General features: G+C 39.7%; 2 protein-coding genes across 2 annotated transcripts in view; both read right to left on the bottom strand.

The window, feature by feature from the left end:
• Positions 1 to 65: 65 nt before the first annotated feature.
• LOC135085064 (trypsin 3A1-like) lies at positions 66 to 6621 on the bottom strand. The gene is made up of 5 exons (XM_063979844.1): positions 6407 to 6621; positions 5363 to 5543; positions 4213 to 4447; positions 3379 to 3531; positions 66 to 2589 (listed from the first exon to the last, which is right to left on the bottom strand). Exons 1-5 carry the CDS (start codon positions 6477 to 6479, stop codon positions 2431 to 2433), a joined length of 801 nt encoding a protein of 266 aa, XP_063835914.1. The 5' UTR covers positions 6480 to 6621; the 3' UTR covers positions 66 to 2430.
• Positions 6622 to 11612: 4991 nt separating this feature from the next.
• The window catches only part of LOC135084818 (trithorax group protein osa), a 60163-nt gene continuing 53586 nt past the window's right edge, over positions 11613 to 18189 (bottom strand). Inside the window, exons 17-19 of the mRNA XM_063979559.1 lie at positions 17753 to 17898; positions 14496 to 14602; positions 11613 to 12054 (exon numbers count right to left, since the gene is read on the bottom strand). Of these exons, the coding sequence (XP_063835629.1) occupies positions 12004 to 12054; positions 14496 to 14602; positions 17753 to 17898 (304 nt within the window). The 3' untranslated portion in view covers positions 11613 to 12003. The remainder of the gene's footprint in view (positions 12055 to 14495; positions 14603 to 17752; positions 17899 to 18189) is intronic.

The raw sequence follows: 18189 nt of genomic DNA, 5'->3' as shown, positions 1-18189 counted from the left end.
ACCCAGCCTTCTAATACAACGGTAAAGTGACGATCTCGATTGCCGAAATTAGTTTCGTGCTCATAAAAAAAACTCATAAAACTCATAAATTTTTCAAATAGGCTTTTAAAAAGCACTTTTACACGTCCCAATATTAACCCTACCACTGCTTCGTGACAATAAATGGGCCAGTGCTGAGAAGAAGCAGCGCAAGAAACTCAGTCACTATTGTCAGCCTCCTTTTCAAGGGTTTATAGTCTTTGAAATATACAAATTATAGTCATAAGTATTGATGCGAGCTAGGTAGTTAAGCTACCATTACATCTCAAGTTTTCATATTAAAACTTTCGAAAGCGATTCGAATACGCAAACGATTCGAAGTCGAAAGTTTTTCGTGCTAGATGTACTGTATGATAAGTACACAAATTACGTCAGCAGTTTGGGAAACATACACATATACAGATGCCCAAATGATAGAGAAAAAGTTAGTTTGGAAAACTGTTCAGGAGACGAAGATTGGGAGATTATTGACGGATATAACGGATATTTTTTGTTTTTCTGTTACTTTCAAGTACTTAAAATATGGACCATTTTTAATGAATTTTCTTCAGTTACTTTAAAGATTGAAGTTGTGTATTTTGAATTAAACAATACAATAATGACAGTTAATTTTGCAGTATTGAAATAAGTTCCCTCAGTTTTGGGCAATTTATTTACGTTGGAAATATATTTTGTTATATTCGTCATGTAATTTAATTTCAAATGGGAAAAATAAAGAAGAAGATTATTAAGACAATGTTCAGTTATTTATCTTTGTAAAAGAACTACACATGATTAAAAAGTAATTGATTTACGTTCTGTAAGTTTTATCAATTGATATTTTGTTTAAAAGGAGTTTTCTGTGAACATCTTTATTTATTAAGTGAAATAAAAGTTGTATAAATGATATCTTTGGTTTTATTTTTGTTACATTAACTTATGTTTTGTAGCTTACAGAAATACCAAAGCGTTTACATGACTTTAGTCACATTAATTACAATAAAATTATAAGTTTAATTTATTATTAATTTACGATTTTTGCCGAACTAGAAATGATAGCGTCATTATACTTCTATAGTGTAGTAGTAGCCTCCCCACTCAGTGAACCGATGACCCGGTGCAGCGCAGGATCTAACGTGGATGTTCTTTCTCCAGCAGGGGACATCTTTTAGTTTATCTCTAATCCACCATTTACACAAAATACGTAAAGATTTCGCGACTTACGTATAGCGTTTTTAAGTGTGATGTAGAATATATTGTGGTCGCTGCATTCAGCTTCTAAAGCGACTAGCCGATGCTAAAAGTATTAGCATGCGTGCTTAGGCATTACAATCTTGCAAAAATCCACCGTGGGACGTCCACCCACAAGGTAGACCGATGACACCGTAAAGGTAGCAGGGAAGCGCTGGACGCAGGCCGCTACCAATCGATCAACGTGGAAAGCATTGAGGGAGGCCTATGTTCAGCAGTGGACGTCCTGTGGCTGAAATGATGATGATGAAAAATATAACGCTCAAACTTTCTCGTAATTCGTGATTTAGAGCATAATTATCTTCAAAAGTGGTGATAACCAGTTATCGGATAATCGGATGCATATTCCGAAATTATTGCATACTAGCTTTGCGCCCGCGGCTTCGCTCGCGTGGAATTTTGTCTGTCACAGAAAAACTATATCGCGCGCGTCCCTGTTTCAAAAACCGGGATAAAAACTATCCTATATCCTTTCCCGGGACTCAAACCATCTTCATACCAAATTTCATCAAAATCGGTTCAGTGGTTTAAGCGAGACAGACAGACAGAGTTACCTTCGCATTTATAATATTAGTATAGATTCCGGGATTACTTGAAAATGCATGCTGTGGCTTTATACAATGTGTAACGGAAACACCGTCCGATCCATTAAGGTGTTAATAGGTATCGAGTTAAGATTCCATTTGTGTAATAATTTTCATAAAATATTATAAAAAAAATACCCCATGAAAAATAAATACAAAATTTACAAAAATAAAAAGCTTACATGGCAATCCGAACTGCAGTGTAGAGGCACAAAATATAATTTGTGGTAGAGTGGTTTTTATATTTTGTGGTAGAGGGTACGCGGGAGGGGTAGAGATGCGCCGGCACGCGTAGCGACGTCATAAGGTCATGACCCCCAGCGTCTTAAAAAAAGCCGCGCGCCGACAGAGTGTTAACGCTTTTTGAAAATTTCCCCGTTGTAGGGTAAATCATTGCTAAACTTATTGACTTTAAAAATCAATAAAAAAAATTGTTTTTATTAATTACGTAATTTTGATACTTGTTTTGGTAATGTTGTTAAAGCTACTTTATGACCCTTTCGGATCGGACGGTGTTTTTGTTACATATTGTATAAAACCATTTATTATTATTCTGTGATAAAACTTATACTTAACACTAAAACTCGATGTAGGTGTTGTTGTCAATCGCCTGCCGTATCCAGCGCTTGACGCGCGACACTCGCGTATAGACCCCGGGCAGCAGGCCGCAGCCCCAAAATGTGGAGCCCACGCCCACTATGGAGTTGTTCACCACCACTGGGCCGCCTTCGTCGCACTGGGGATAGAGGAGCATAGTATAAAAATGTAAAGTACATAAAACGAGTAACGCCCGTATCACAAACATTACTATGAGGTCTCACAGTGCGTGTGAACGCACAGGGTGTCACACGAACCAATCACAGAGCTCTAAGTATTCAACGCTGTGCGTTTACTTATAAAGCAAGCATCGTTTGTGAATACGGACGTACCTAATAATAATTTATTAACAAGTGGCAAGTTGGAAATGTTTTTGTAACATATAGAACAATCTTGTATTTTTACATAGGTAGTCTTTAAGCATCTAAATATCTCGTAAACTAAGTATGCAAGAGAAAGAAAAACTTGACTAAGTAGCTTATAGCTACTAATCAGCTTCTTTTGTTCACAGCGATCATGTGTCTAGGACGCATAGTTTCCGAGATGTAAGCGAAAAACCGAAACATTGGACCTTTAAACAAGTAAGGGGACCCCTTACTTCACAAATAAAGTTACGAGGTCAAAAAATATGTTCCACGCCTTTCCCTCTTTAACTTATCTCTTCGTTTGACTGTCATTTAATAACTATTGCTAAAGCCTGGTCCGTGAGCACGTAGAATTTTGTCCAATGACCCCAAGCTACCCATCCTTATCGCTCGCGCGTAATTATATTGCTGTCGCGACTGTGCGTTGGGCGCCCGCGCGTGAGTGTGTGAGCGCGACAGCAACATAATTACGCGCGAGCGATAAGGATGGGTAGCTTGGGGTCATTGGACAAAATTCTACGTGCTCACGGACCAGGCTTTAGAGACGATGAACTCAGTCTCACCACAAAGTCCCCTGGCGGGACGCCTGCTATTTCCACGCACATATTCCGCGGGTGGATGATGCGCCCCAACAGAGCGCCCTGGCACCTCCTCGGCACCAGCACAGGAAGCGATGAAACCTCGTGGACTGCTCCTTTGGTTGAGTTCTGTAAATTCTGTAATGGGAAATACATTTTTAGTATGTACCTACACATATTTCCCATTTATTGTTAATCTAAACGTAAAAGGTCAAAGCAGATAAAAATATGATAGAGCTTTTTATTAGAGTACCTACAGTCGATGGCAGTTATTTTGTTGCAAAATTGAAAATAGCCCCTAAAAACTAAGATGCCACAGTGTTTACCCTATAGAATCTAGCTACTTATAGATCAGTAGCGCCCCGGTGGCTAGTGCCCCGGGGCTTTCAAGCTCAGGAGTGCCTCAAATCCTTACCAGAAAATCTCGAATCGAATAAAATTTTTGAAAATTTCTCCCATTTTCAAAATAAATATGCAGATAAATTCGAAATTTTTCCTAGGGAATACCCCTAAATTCTCAATTTGACGGATGGCGATATGTAGGTACGTATTATAATTCATCGAAGTGCGATTTATTGTGAAGAGAAGAGAAAAGAACGGTTAAAAAAATAATGTTATATCAGGAGTAGGTAAGCTAACCTAACCAGTTTAGATAGCACGTGGGGCCCCATTTTTTTATTTGCCCCAGGGCCATTGGTTACCTAGCTACGCCACGGCTATAGATGTTCGGCTACTCGTACCATCAAGTATGATAAGCCGTGTTTTTAAAATATCGTGCAAATTTTCAGACGCGGGATTGCAGGTTAATTGTATAATTACCTCTCCTACCCCCCATCCGATGATGTCCACCAAATCGCCGATGATAACTTTCTTCCCAAGCTTGATTTGGCCAACTGTTGACCCAAAATCGATCTTCTTGGCCAACTTCACCAGTCCAATGTTGTAGTCGCCAACGAACGTCAAGTATTTTTCGTGCGGAATCAACTTTTCTATGGCGTACAATTGGCCACCCTTGTCCAGGTACTTACTCCCTACTCGAGCTTTAGTCAGGTTTCTGGAAGAAGTTGCCTTTTTATTAGTTGCCCGCCTCCAATGCATGTGAATAACCTAATTTGTACGGGACCTCTCGTTCCCACCGCTGCAATTCCTGTGTAGCCAGGATCTACAGCTTGACCGCCAATAAAAACCCAACCAGTGAAGGTCAAGTTTGTCCCGGGGAAAGTTAAACTGTCATTGGACCCGCAACGAAATTAATCAGAAGAACATAGGAGGAGTTCGCCTAACCTAATTTGGAGCGACAACAGCACAATAGCACAATGATGTAGGTGTCGCCAGATCCGAGGAACGCGGGTTCGAACCGCTGCATGGTGAATACACTCGTAATACAAGCCACGAGGGGTTAACAGGACTATTTTAATACGTAGGTAATTTGGTAATATTCTTTTAAAAAATGTAGTTAGGTATTACCTACTTTATAAACACAACGATAATTTTAATTATTGTTAGATAATACTAATTAATCTACCTACGCTATCGCGTTGGGGTAACCTGTAATGTTAGAGGTATGATTGCTAATGTAATAAATGAAAAACAAAGTGCTACTCAAGTCCAAATTCGAACAAATTTGAGCCAAAAATAAATAAAAAAGCCTAACTAGGTACCTATAATAGGGTTATACTTGTACATAATAGTAGATACCCGACGGATTAGCAAGCTGAAGTGGCAATGGGCAGGGCACATAGTACGGAGATCTGACGGCCGGTGGGGCAACAAGGTTCTGAGTGGAAGCCGCGTACCAGAAAAAGCAGCATGGAACGTCCTCCCACAAGGTGGACCGGCATCATAAAGGTAGCAGGAAGGCGCTGGACGCAGGTTGCTACCAACCGGGCGATGTAGAAATCATTGGGGGAGGCCTATGTTCAGCAGTGAACGTCCTATGGCTGAAATGATGACATAATAGTCTACTCACGCTAGATTCCCTTTCCAGTCCAGCACTAAACTACTGGCAGCGGTCAGTAGGAACCGCTTGTGTATCACGCTGGCCAGACACGCTCCTCGCGGGCATTCGTGCAGCGAAGCCATGTATGGCACCCGCCTGATTGATATCGGCTTTGCGACATATCTTGGAGGGCTGGGTGTGGACGTTGTGGCTTTGAAAAGAGTAGGAAAAATGTAGTTCTGGCTTTTTCCAGTGGGAAGCAGAGGGTCTGACAAAATGTTTAGGTTTTTCGCAAAATGCGCACTTTTCTATACATTATTAATCTGTGATACTACTAAAAAGGCTGAACATAGATATCTTTAGGTGCGAGGTAAGAGGGGTGTTCAGAAAGTAATGAGATTGGGATATTTCTAGCCATTACAAAAATCTGAAAAAAATTGGGCAGGTAACTTAACGACGACTGTGTTGATGTAATTCTTAAACGCAATGGTGAACTTCATTGAATTTTTATTAGTTTCTAGTGAAGAATTAAGCTACCTGACCAAATTTTTTCAGATTTTTGTGATGGCTAGAAATATCCCATTCTCATTACTTTCTGAACACCCCTCATATTATGTACCTATTAATTAATTTGGGCAAAAACTGAAGTGACCACAATCTCTAATCAAAATAATTAGGCACGATTTCCACCAAGGCGGAACGGGGAGAAGTGGCTTTGGTGGAAACCGAGCCTTACATCTGCTATACGAACATCTCCGAGTTTATGTAATGGCTGGAGAATTTAAATGGAGTGTGCATGACAAGGATTTTTATATGGACCGTTCCCTGAAGCACAAAATATCCTGATCGGTCGAAGTGCGCTACACTACGAGTATAAGGCATTCCCTGTTAAAACTTATCTCATTTATTTTTCCTAGTAGGCTTTTAAAAAGCACTTTTACACGTCCCAATATTTTCTCTACCACTGATTTGGTACAATAAATGGGCCAGTGCCGAGAAGGAACAGCGCAAAAAAATAAATTAATATAGGGTAACATAATCTAAAGTTTAGTAAAAAACAGTAAAGTAACTTACTAGTCCCAGCAACATGGCGAATCGAAATACAAATCAGTGCAAAAATGCACAAATTGTGTACGCGCACAGACATGGCTGCAACCGATACTCGCACCAGCACCAGTTCTGTTGTTGTCCCGTTGTTAATGATCTCTCTTATCGAGTTGCGATTTAATATGTTATTAGTTTATTTTAATTAGCGTTACTCAGAAATGGCGTTGTTTTTTAGTGATAATGGAATCGAAAACATTTTAATTGTGGAGCTGATTCTGGTAACTTTTATCGTATTTTTTTCGTGACTACCTTCAATTTGAAATATAAAGCCGGCAGCACAGTTGCCGAGATATTCCGAGTACCTAATAAATGTTTTTCTTTCTTTCTTCTTTCTAATCACAAGATAGGCCGAGAGCGTGAATACTCTTGCTCGTCAGCTCTTGGGGTCACTCGGGTGTTGTTCGCTTGCTTTCGGGGTTATTCGGTGATTTTCGCTTGCTTTCGTTCCCTTGTCGGATTTTTGCGCAGGAGTCAAAGGATCTTCCACGCATGGCAAGTGTAGTGTGAGCCACTGTACACTCCTGTCTTTTAGCTATGAGCGTGTCACTTGTCTTGATCATCCGCCGATCATAACCGCTTCGTTAGTTTCAGCCGAAAGACGGACGTCCACTGCTGGACAAAGGCCTCCCTCATGGTTTTCCACAAATACCGGTCCTGCGCCGCCCGCATCCAGGCACCTCCCGCGACCTTCACCAGATCGTCAGTCCACCTAGTGGGACGTCTTCCGGCTCGTGGTCGCCACTCGTGAAGTGTTCTTCCCCAGCGGTTATCAGCTCTACGAGCTATGTGCCCCGCCCACTGCCACTTGATTTTAGCGATTCTGCGGGCTATGTCAGTCACTTTGGTAACCGCTTCCGCCATTTTTTTGTATTTACATGTAAATATTTCAAGAATTTATAGAACACCAACCGAGATATTTGGGCGAGCATGGACGGGGGAGTACTCTGGCGAGTGTACTTCCCATTACAGCCATTATTAGAGATATGTATTAGTATATTAAAATATAAATTAACACTTTCAGGATCAAAATAAAACACAAAATTAGCAAAATGAATGGCACATTTAATTAATATTATCATTTTTATAATTAGACCTTTCTTGTATTATAATCATTTTTAATCTATGCATTTGAACTGAAAAAAAAAACAAATGCTCTATGATACAGTGTCGGCTGCCGGTGTTGCCACCATAAGAGGGAAAAAAATAACAAAAAAGCCTCATTTTGTACACAATCTCCAGGACGTGTTTTAAACCTACCATTCATGTGGAAACTGAGCATTGCCTCAAATAAATTACGGATTTACAAGTACCGATTACAAAAAAATGATTCCTTAACATTTACGTAGTCTTACGTACAGACAACAAAAAAATTAATAATTAATTAATAAGAAAAAAACTTAAGTTTAACCGCTAAATGGAAGAGAAGGTCAACTAATCTAACTAAAAGGGCATGAAGTAATGATTAAGTGACACTTATGAACTATTTTATAGAATACTAAAAAAATATTTGAACTTTTTTTCATTATGGACTTGTGCGGGGGCCGCCTGCGCCCGACACAGGCGGCCGTGTGTCAACTTGACGTATCAGTTGATATATTTGACAGGAGTGACGTAACAGCGCTGCGTGACATTTACGCCATGACACATAACGTCATCATGATGTCAACGCCTCCGCAGCGTTAAAAATTGTACAATTAAATGCATTTATATAGTTTTATGTGAAAATATCTGTGTTAACATCAAATATACAAACCAATAGTCGGTCTACGACTGGATTTGAATTCGTGCTGGATCATTACAGTCAAGAACGGACCTTATCGCCTATATAATACAGGATAAATGAAACTAAATTACCTAAGATGGGCAATAGAACAACTAACAGCATCGTACTCGCTCGTAATGATATTACTAAAGTACGCATTGTAATTGTTTGGGGGAAGAAAACTTGGGCCGACTAAGAAATATACATCAGTATTTAGAAAACACTACTTGAGTATTCTTCTAACAACAATTTTGTCCCTTTTTGTTAAGAAAAATGTTTGATTGTCAAAAATGTTTATGTCATAATTTTACTGTCTAAAAATTATTTTGTCAAATTTAAAGTTCTATATACTGATGTATACTGCCATAGCTGGATATATTTTCTACCCTCGACGATAGGAAATGTCAATGTACCCACAATCTTAACACTGTCATGAAACGAATCACTAAATAATTTATTACAAAATAATCATGTCAGCCACAAATGTTTTTAAATAACCAATTATTATATTGAGCTTCCGTTTTCTTCATTATTTACAATAGACTCGAATTATGCCTTTGTATTATCATTATGAATATGAAAAGACATAGCTGTAAACACTAGAAGCTACCGTTTGGTGTTGCCAGAAAATGGTAATTTCTACTAAGTGTATTTTTTATTTTACACTTTAAACGGCAACATTGTAAGAGTATTCGTATAGAACTAGGTCGGCTTATAATGTTTAAGCTAAGGACAATCGATATTAGGTTGTAATTAACCATTGAAAATATCAACACATGCAAAATCATTGTACATTTATTTAAATTCATGCATGCATGCGATTTTAATATTCCCATGATAAATTACAACCTGATATAAATTTTAAAACAAAAATATACCACGATTTCACATGTCAATCAGCTACCAAATAAATCTAAAATATATATTCATATAAAATAATACTAATAATAGCTTAGATCTCCCGGACCTAACGATAAAAATGTAGATTTGTCAAAAAAACAAACGAAAAATATATCAACGAATTTTCACTGGAGCTTCGGTACAAAATAGTGAAAAGAAATATCTTAAGTACATCCTTAAGTTAGCAGCCACTTTCACTTATAATTCGATACAGAACGTTTTGTATTTGTGCAAAGAACCACTGGTCAAAACAGTATAGCCAATATCATTTTAGGGTTGAATTTTGCAACTTGTTTTTTATTCAACTAGTTTTATTTTAATGGCGTAACTAGTTGCAATATTCTTTTTACTAGTCAATTGAATCTTTTGATGAGTGCGTAATCAAATTACGCTTAAAAATATTCGCACAGACACAAAACTGTATCGCTCGCATTCATAATCAGCAACGTCATTAAAAAGAAATCACATAATTATAGTATTTATGGCGATTCACAATCCATTGCCGAGTTTTTATTGTCAAGCTTGCGAGTAACGGAACGCATCTGTTTCGCGAACAGACCAATGTGGAGGCAAACATTCGGTGATTTCATTTTATAAAAAATCAAAACTCAAACCCCCGAAAATGGACTCAGAACCGACTTAGAACCTATGCTTATGGCAGCGAAAAAAAACTTCATTTAAAATCGTAATTAAAAATATCTTTTCTCATAGATCGAACTATAATATACCTATACATAAACGTATCTCTAAGGCTAATATTTTACAAAATTCTGGATTCCCATGTCTTTGGGTGAAGACATTTTTGTATCCTTTGAAAAATCTCATTTTTTTCTCCTTCACATTAATGGCGTCGTAGCGGTTTTTGTGGGCGTTTAACCTTTATAATTATTATAGAAAACTATAACCTATTCGCTAGTAATATACACACTTACGCACTATAAGTCCGAAATACTTTTACTACGCACTGTTCGTGGGGTCTCTTTGGATTGTCCGCGGGAGCCGCGATGAGACGCTGTCCTTTGATATGTAAATAATCATAACATCACCTTTTGTGACTCCACTAATTAGTTAATCAATTAAAAAAATATTGGTCTTTGTCAATATGTAAATAAAAGTCAAGTTGCGATACATATACACTATTTTACTGTTTGCAACTAGTGGAGTCACAACTGGTCGAAAAATCAACTAAAAATCAAAGTTAAATGTGTTAAAATTTTTCATTTTTAAAGCGTCTCGATTTCACCACTGGGTTTCGTTTATTATTAGAAGCCACGGCCCTTCGTGTGTCTATTCAACTATTCAAACTAGTTCACAGATTAAAATAACTAGTCAAATAGTAAAAAAGTTGTTTCTGTTGTCGATTCGTTTGTTGATATACAAAAACGTAACTCAAATGTTGATTTTGAAATTGATGTATAAAAAATATGGTATATTTACCAAATAAAAATAAAATAAAAAAACTTAATAAAAGTTAAGTGTTCAAGTTACGCTTTTCTATATTTTTAAATCGTTGTAGAAGTATGATAGCAATTATTTTATATTCTTTCAATTCAACTAATCAGGAAAAGTAGTTCAGGCGTAAGTATTTTATAAATAATATTTCATGGATTGAAAAATGTCGTTGTTGAAATAATTTTATAAAAAATATATTGTCACTATCATACTAATACAAAATATTACATTAATTTCATTTTACATAATACTTTCAACAATATAAAAAGTCAGTACATTATTTTGAAACCAAATAAAAATTGATTGAATCTCAACAAAAACTACAATGTCACAGACATTCAAAATTGAACCTTCAGTTCATAGACACACGTTTTAAGGTGCAACACACGTCGGCATTTAGAGAGAGAACACTGACCATTATGGCTTCGATTTTTTGTAGGATTGTCTCTGTCATTGAAAAATGAAATTGAAATAGATTTTTACATGAAATGAAAATAATAATAAAAGTTAAAAACAGAATTAAATACGAAAATGTAACTTTCTCAACAACGCTTGTGCGAGCGTGTGTTTTATTATCATATAAAATAACAGAGACAGCCCTAACTACCAACAAAGTATATGAGGCTCGTTTTATAAAATCATACTCAAGTAAGAATTTACGCATCGTCAATGTAAGCTTGAAATTGAATCGAGATTTGACTCAAATATTAAAATCCAACCAATCCCAGGAGTGAATCTACTTTCTAGTATAGATCTTACGATTTCATGAAACTAGATTCATACTTGAGTACAACTTCATGAAACTGGTTTCACACTTGAGTACGCCTTCATGAAACTGGTTTCATACATGAGTAAACCTTCGTGAAACTGATTACATACTTGAGTACAACTTCATGAAACTGGTTTCATACTTGAGTACCACTCAATGATACTAGTTTCATACTTGAGTACCACTTCATGATTCTAGTTTCATACTTGAGTACAACTTCATGATACTAGTTTCATACTTGAGTAGAACTTCATGAAGCTGGTTTCATACTTGAGTACCACTCAATGATACTAGTTTCATACTTAAGCACAACTTCATGATACTAGATTCATACTTGAGTACAACTTCATGATACTGGTTTCATACTTGAGTACCACTCCATGATACTAGTTTCATACTTGAGTACAACTTCATGAAACTGGTTTCATACTTGAGTACCACTCCATGAAACTGGTTTCATACTTGAGTACCACTCAATACTAGATTCATACTTGAGTACAACTTCATGAAACTGGTTTCACACTTGAGTACAACTCCATGATACTAGTTTCACATCCGAGTCTCACTTCACCAACCGAAGCTTGAATCGTCGCCGCAATGGTCACGTGTACTCCCCGCGGGGCGTTCGGCCTACGTGCAGCGGGGCATAGGCGGGGCGTGCGCGGGGCGGGAACATGTTCGCTATTGCTGCGGCCCGCCCGTGGGCGGCTGACCTGGTAGCTGGCCCATGCCCTGGAAACAAAACAGGTAATAAATAAATAATTTCACATTTTACACAGAGTTAAATAAAATTGTTGCTGCGCATTTTACACTGGGACATATTCTAGTCATCAACTAAACAAGGCTTGCATTATGTGTATCGAAAACGCATATAGACATACATATGTAACTGTGGGCAAGGGAAAATTGGTCTACATAAATATGGCCAAAGAGCTCAAATTATTGTCTCACCGGTCATAGGAAAAGGGACCATAAACATTAGTCCAAAGTTAGTATTTTTAAATTAGTATATTGAGCGTGTCCTCACTAGAATTATTTAGGATTGGGGCTTGTTTTCGATGGTCATGGAAATATGTGCCCTACACACATATACAAAAGGTTCAAATTAGCTCATCGGCATGGACTGGTAGTGCGTGAGCGGCACGGGAGGAAGAAGAATATTATCCTGCTAGCTTTAGGCCCGATTCGACCAAACTTTTATCCGAGAATAACTCCTGGATAACTGTCAAAACTGACATTTTATTCTAAGATTAATATTTACTCTTGTTCGGTCGAATCCACCCTTAGTAATCTTACAGTAACAGAAGTACAAGTAGGTAAAACAATATCTATGCATGCAAAATTAAAGCTTGTATGTATTACCATCCATCAGACGCCACATACCGTGTTGGCATTGTGGCACACCAATGGTAAATTTAATGTATCCCCTGAACGAAGTTGCAGACCTATACCCGAGGTAAGCAACGTGTATCTTAGGGAAAACTACAGCATATTGTATAGATCGTTTCATCCACGAAGACGCGCCCCACCAATGTTTGGTCGTCGCGCGGGGTGCGGGGAGTTTGATCCGAGCAATCCGAGCGGCATTATTGTAGTGTGCGTGTGCACTCATGGATGTTTTGACGTGTACCGATAACACTCAAACATTAGCGGAAGAATGATGGGTCGCGTCTTCGTGGATGAAACGATCTGTATTAGGCAAATACTTGCGGTAGCTTGTAACCAAATAAAGCTTAATTAAATCATGCATATAGCACAGTCAATGGCGTATTATCTTTTTCCCATGAGTGGCATATGAGACCAGTTCCATGAAGTGGTACTCAAGTATGAAACCAGTATCATGAAGTCGTACTCAAGTATGAAACCAGTTTCATGAAGTACTCAAATACGAATCTAGTTTCATGAAATTTAAGATCTACACTCGAAAGTAAATGAACTTCTAGGATAGGTTGGAGACATTCATCCGTATTCACAAACGATGCTTGCATAAGTGACGCAGCAAATCGAACGCACAGAGTTGAATAGAGCTCTGTGATTGGTTCGCGTGTGACCTCGTGCGTCTCGCGCACTGTGAGACCTCATAGTAATGTTTGTGAATACGGGCAATTGTGGCATGGAAAAAAGATCCTACATGCAAATATACTGGCATGGGAAAAAGAGCCTACACACAATGCACACAAGGTTCAAACTAGCTCACCGGCATGGGCTGGTAATACGTGAGCGGCGCCAGTAGCTAAATTAAGATTGGGGGCGTGTCTACATCAATATTATGCCATGGAAAAATGAGCCTATAAGCAGTTTACACAAGGTTCAAACTAACTGGTACTGCGTGAGTGGCGCCAGTAGCCATATTAAGATTGGGGGCGTGACTTCTTCATTATTTTGTCATGGGAAAATGAGTCTACGCACAATGCACTAAAGGCTCAAATATGTACTGGCATGGGAAAATGAGCCTACACACAATGTACACAAGGTTCAAATTAGCTCACCGGCATGGGCTGGTAATACGTGAGCGGCGCCAGTAGCTAAATTAAGATTGGGGGCGTGTCTACATCAATATTATGCCATGGGAAAAAGATCCTACATGCATATGTACTGGTATGGGAAAATGAGCCTACGCACAATGCACTAAAGGCTCAAATATGTACTGGCATGGAAAAATGAGTCTACACACAATGCACACAAGGTTCAAACTAGCTCACTGGCATGGGCTGGTAGTACGTGAGCGGCGCCAGTAGCTAAATTAAGATTGGGGGCGTGTCTTTATCAACATTTTGCCTTGGGAAAATGAGCCTACAAGCAGTTTACAAAAGGTTCAAACTAACTGGTACTGCGTGAGTGGCGCCAGTAGCCATATTAAGATTGGGGGCGTGTCTACATCAATATTATGCCATGGGAAAAAGATCCTACATGCATATGTACTGGCATGGGAAAATGAGCCTAAACACAATGCACTAAAAGTTCAAATATGTACTGGCATGGGAAAATGAGCCTAAACATAATGCACTAAAGGTTCAAACTAGCTCACCGGCATGGGCTGGTAGTGAGTGAGCGGCGAAAGCAGTAAAATTAAGATTGGGGGCGTGTCTTCATCATTATTTTGTCATGGGAAAAAGATAATACATGGAAAAATGAGCCTACACACAATGCACACAAGGTTCAAATTAGCTCACCGGCATGGGCTGGTAGTGCGTGAGCGGCGCCAACAGTTTGGGCGCCTCCTCCGCTTTTTCTTCCTCGCGCCGCTTCAGGCACGCTGCTTTCGGGTTCAGGTTACGTTCTGGATAAAAAAAAAATACATTCCATTATAGTTGGGAAATTCCATTATTGTTGATTTGGGAAATTCCATTATTTTTTGGAAATTCCATTCTTTTATGGAAAACTCCATAATTTTAGGGAAATTCCAATTTTTTTTTAAATCCGTTATACTTGAGAAATTCTAAAACTTTATCGGATCCGAATACGGGAAAATACGGTCAAGGGCAGTCCTCCTTTGTATGGTAGTTTACTTATGGTATCAGTCATCCGGTTCGGTTCCGCTATTACTACAATCCAGTCTAGTTAACTGCGCACCTGGCAGTCGTGACGTCACATCAACGCTCTGGTACGGACTGGGCGAACGCGGAAAGGTGCGCGGATAAGTGTGAGGAACGAATGACGTAGTGCGAATGCGAAATCGATCTTATGGAGTTTCGGCATAATACATAATCTCGTAAAGGTCGCGGGAAGAGCCTGGATGCGGGCAGCGCAGGACCGTGCATTGTGGAAAACCTTGGAGGAGGCCTTTGTCCAGCAGTGGACGTCATTTGGCTGAAACGAACGAACGAACGAACATAATCGATGTGTAGCGACATTTACATGCATAAGCTTTCATCTTAAGTTTGTATTACCATCCATCTTGCGCCACATACCGTGTTGGCATTATGGCGTTACCAATGGTAAATTTAATCTATCCCCTGAACGAAGTTGCAGACCTATGGAGGTAAGCAACGGGACTCGGGGAAAACTACAGGCTATTGTATAAAAGATATCTCTATTTCGGATAGCACACTGTCCATAATAGACTGAAGAGTAGTACCAGAGTAAATACAAATGAGGTCATCTTCATAGAAACGCACCGAGCGCGGTTTGTTATGTGAGCGCGCCAATATACGTATGCGGCACGCACGCACACACTGACAAAATTCGGCGCAACCACGACTGGCTCACCGCTAATCCCCGCTAAATTTTGTCACAAACCGCGCCCGTGCGTTTCTATGAAGATGACCTTCTCATTTGTATTTACTCTGGTAGTACAGAGAGCTTAGTGTGAGTTTACAACAAACGTCGTCTAATAATCTACTAGTGAGCGCGTAAAATAATAACGTTAAGTAAATGTATGACGGATTGTACAGCGCCCCTAGCGGAAACTTCAAGAACTAAAATTTTCATATATTTTTTTTAACACGCTCGCTAGTGAGGACTTTTGATGTAAACTCACACTCAGTCCTCAGATCGCACCAGTGTTGGCAAAATGTTAATCTGATTAATGATTAAAATCATAATCAAAATTTTTTGATTATGATTAATTAATCATTAATCAAAAATTTTGATTCAGATTAATTAATCATAATCATTAATCGTTAATTTGATTATTTGATTAACTATCTACTATTTTCATAAGAAAAGGGTTGGGGGTGTATGAAAAGGTACCCGCGACTTATAAAATGTCTAGCAAAGGGAGGATCTGGAGTTGTACTGTCGTTTTCCCAAAAAATTGCGTCAATTTTCACTACTCAAAACACTTATCGCACTAGTTTTGTTTCTCACAATTCCTTCTATTCTTCCGGTATCCTCCAGCAAAATTGGGTCAGGAAAGAAGTTAAGCGGGCTGGCTGACGATAGGGGAGAAGTCCCCCCCCCCCTCCCAAGGTAGGAGCAAGCGTGGGAAATTCAACAGAAAGGTGGGGTGCTAAACTAGGAGGTTTTGCGTGTTGGGGAAGTGCAGGAGAGGTCGTACCAGAAGTTTCGGGGGGAGGGCCACGCGTGGGCAATTCAATAGAAGGGTGGGGTTGCTAAGCTAGGAGGTTTTGCGTGTTGGGGAGGTTCTGGAGAGTTCGTACCAGAAGTTTCGGGGGGAGGGCCACGCGTGGGCAAGTCAATAGAAGGGTGGGGTTGCTAAGCTAGGAGGTTTTGCGTGTTGGGGAGGTGCTGGAGAGTTCGTACCAGAAGTTTCGGGGGGAGGGCCACGCGTGGGCAATTCAATAGAAGGGTGGGGTTGCTAAGCTAGGAGGTTTTGCGTGTTGGGGAGGTTCTGGAGAGTTCGTACCAGAAGTTTCGGGGGGAGGGCCACGCGTGGGCAATTCAATAGAAGGGTAGGGTTGCTAAACTAGAAGGTTTTGCGAGTTGGGGAGGTGCAGGAGACTTCGTACCAGAAGTTTCAGGGGAGGCTAGTGGTGGGGGGCAGGTGGTGGGAGTGTGGGGTTGCAAGTAATGCTGGAACGGTAGGGGAAGTGGACTGATATCCTCCTACGGGAGGTCGGAAGACTGCACCGGAAGTTTCAGCGAGGGAAGGGGGCGGGGGGCAGTCTAGGTTACCTTATATTTATCTAGGTATGACCTGTCATAGAATTGTAGCCTAAAACCAAACATCTAATATTAGAATTCAATGTTTTAATATTGTTCAAATTAATTAATTGATTAAAAAATTAATTGATTAGTGCCAACACTGGATCGCACACTTGCTTTCGACGATTATCACACTGCACTGCGCTCCGCCGCGGTCCGCGTGATTATAATTATAAAAAATCCCGCGCGCAGACGCGTTGTCAGTGTGTTGTGCCGCGCGTGTTTTCTATACAAACTGAGGTACTTGCATACAATGATTAAATCTGTCGTCCCGCGTACCGCGGCGGAGCGCGGCGCAGTGTGATAATCGCATTCATCTAAGTAAAAAAAGCTTGTGACGTTCCCAACGAGTCACACCCAGAAGAGTAACACTGTTACTGTTACTCGTTGGGAAAAAAATCCCATCCGGTCACACTCTTACTGGTTAACCTGTATTTCCTTACTGTAAGCTTTAGATTACTTACGCCTGTATTCACAAACATTACTATGAGGTCTCACAGTGCGCGTGGACGCACAGGGTGACACACGAACCAATCACAGAGCCCTGCTTCGTTTAAGCAAGCATCGTTTGTGAATACGGGCGTTAATTATTTTGATAATGAAATCTCTTATACGTGGAAATCATTGGGGGAGGCCTATCTTCAGCAGTGGACGACGTCCTATGGCTGAAATGATGATGATGATGATAGTATGTGTGATCAGTACCAGTGTGACTGGATGGGAATTTTTTCGCGTTTTTACTCGTTTGGGTGTGACTCGTTGGGAACAAGCGACTAAAAATGACTTCTATTCCGTCCAAGCTAGAGTATACATTCCCACTGACCTCTAACTTGCTGCTCCAGCGTCATAATGACTTCCACAGCCATGTTGAGGATGCCGAGCTTAGTTTGCGGTTTGTCACTCTTGAGGTGCGTCATGCACATACGCCCGAGCTCCTTCAGCGCCTCGTTTATATCTCTTATCCTTATCCTGAGGAGAGAGAGAGGTTAGAGAAAGGCAAAAGAGGGTCACTTTGAGGCACGGTTTCTATTAAGGTGGAGTGGAGCAAAGAAGTGTTTTGAATAACCAATCAGATTTCATTATTTCCACTTCTCTTCTCCACGCCGCGCCGCTACCATTTTTGTATAAAATTTGACAGCCCAACGCTTCTCCGCTCTGTTCCGCTTTGGTGGAAAACGGCCTTAGATGGATGGGTGGGGTATTGAGTATCCTTTTTGAAAGTAGTAATTTGGTAACTGTTAAAACGCGTTTTAGTGTTTG

This window comes from Ostrinia nubilalis, chromosome 27 (assembly GCF_963855985.1).
Source record: "Ostrinia nubilalis chromosome 27, ilOstNubi1.1, whole genome shotgun sequence".
NCBI lineage: Eukaryota > Metazoa > Arthropoda > Insecta > Lepidoptera > Crambidae > Ostrinia > Ostrinia nubilalis.
Note: the sequence above shows the minus strand (reverse complement) of the source record. Positions and strands in the feature narration are given on the sequence as shown.

What these genes read in the sequence shown, in the direction of transcription:
- LOC135085064 (XM_063979844.1), bottom strand. Translation starts at nt 6,479, where the DNA reads ATGTCTGTGCGCGTACACAATTTGTGCATTTTTGCACTGATTTGTATT. An exon ending in TCGCCATGTTGCTGGGACTA is followed by an intron (nt 5,544 to 6,406) that starts GTAAGTTACTTT and finishes CTCTTTTCAAAG; the next exon opens with CCACAACGTCCACACCCAGC. An exon ending in TCGGATGGGGGGTAGGAGAG is followed by an intron (nt 3,532 to 4,212) that starts GTAATTATACAA and finishes TTCCCATTACAG; the next exon opens with AATTTACAGAACTCAACCAA.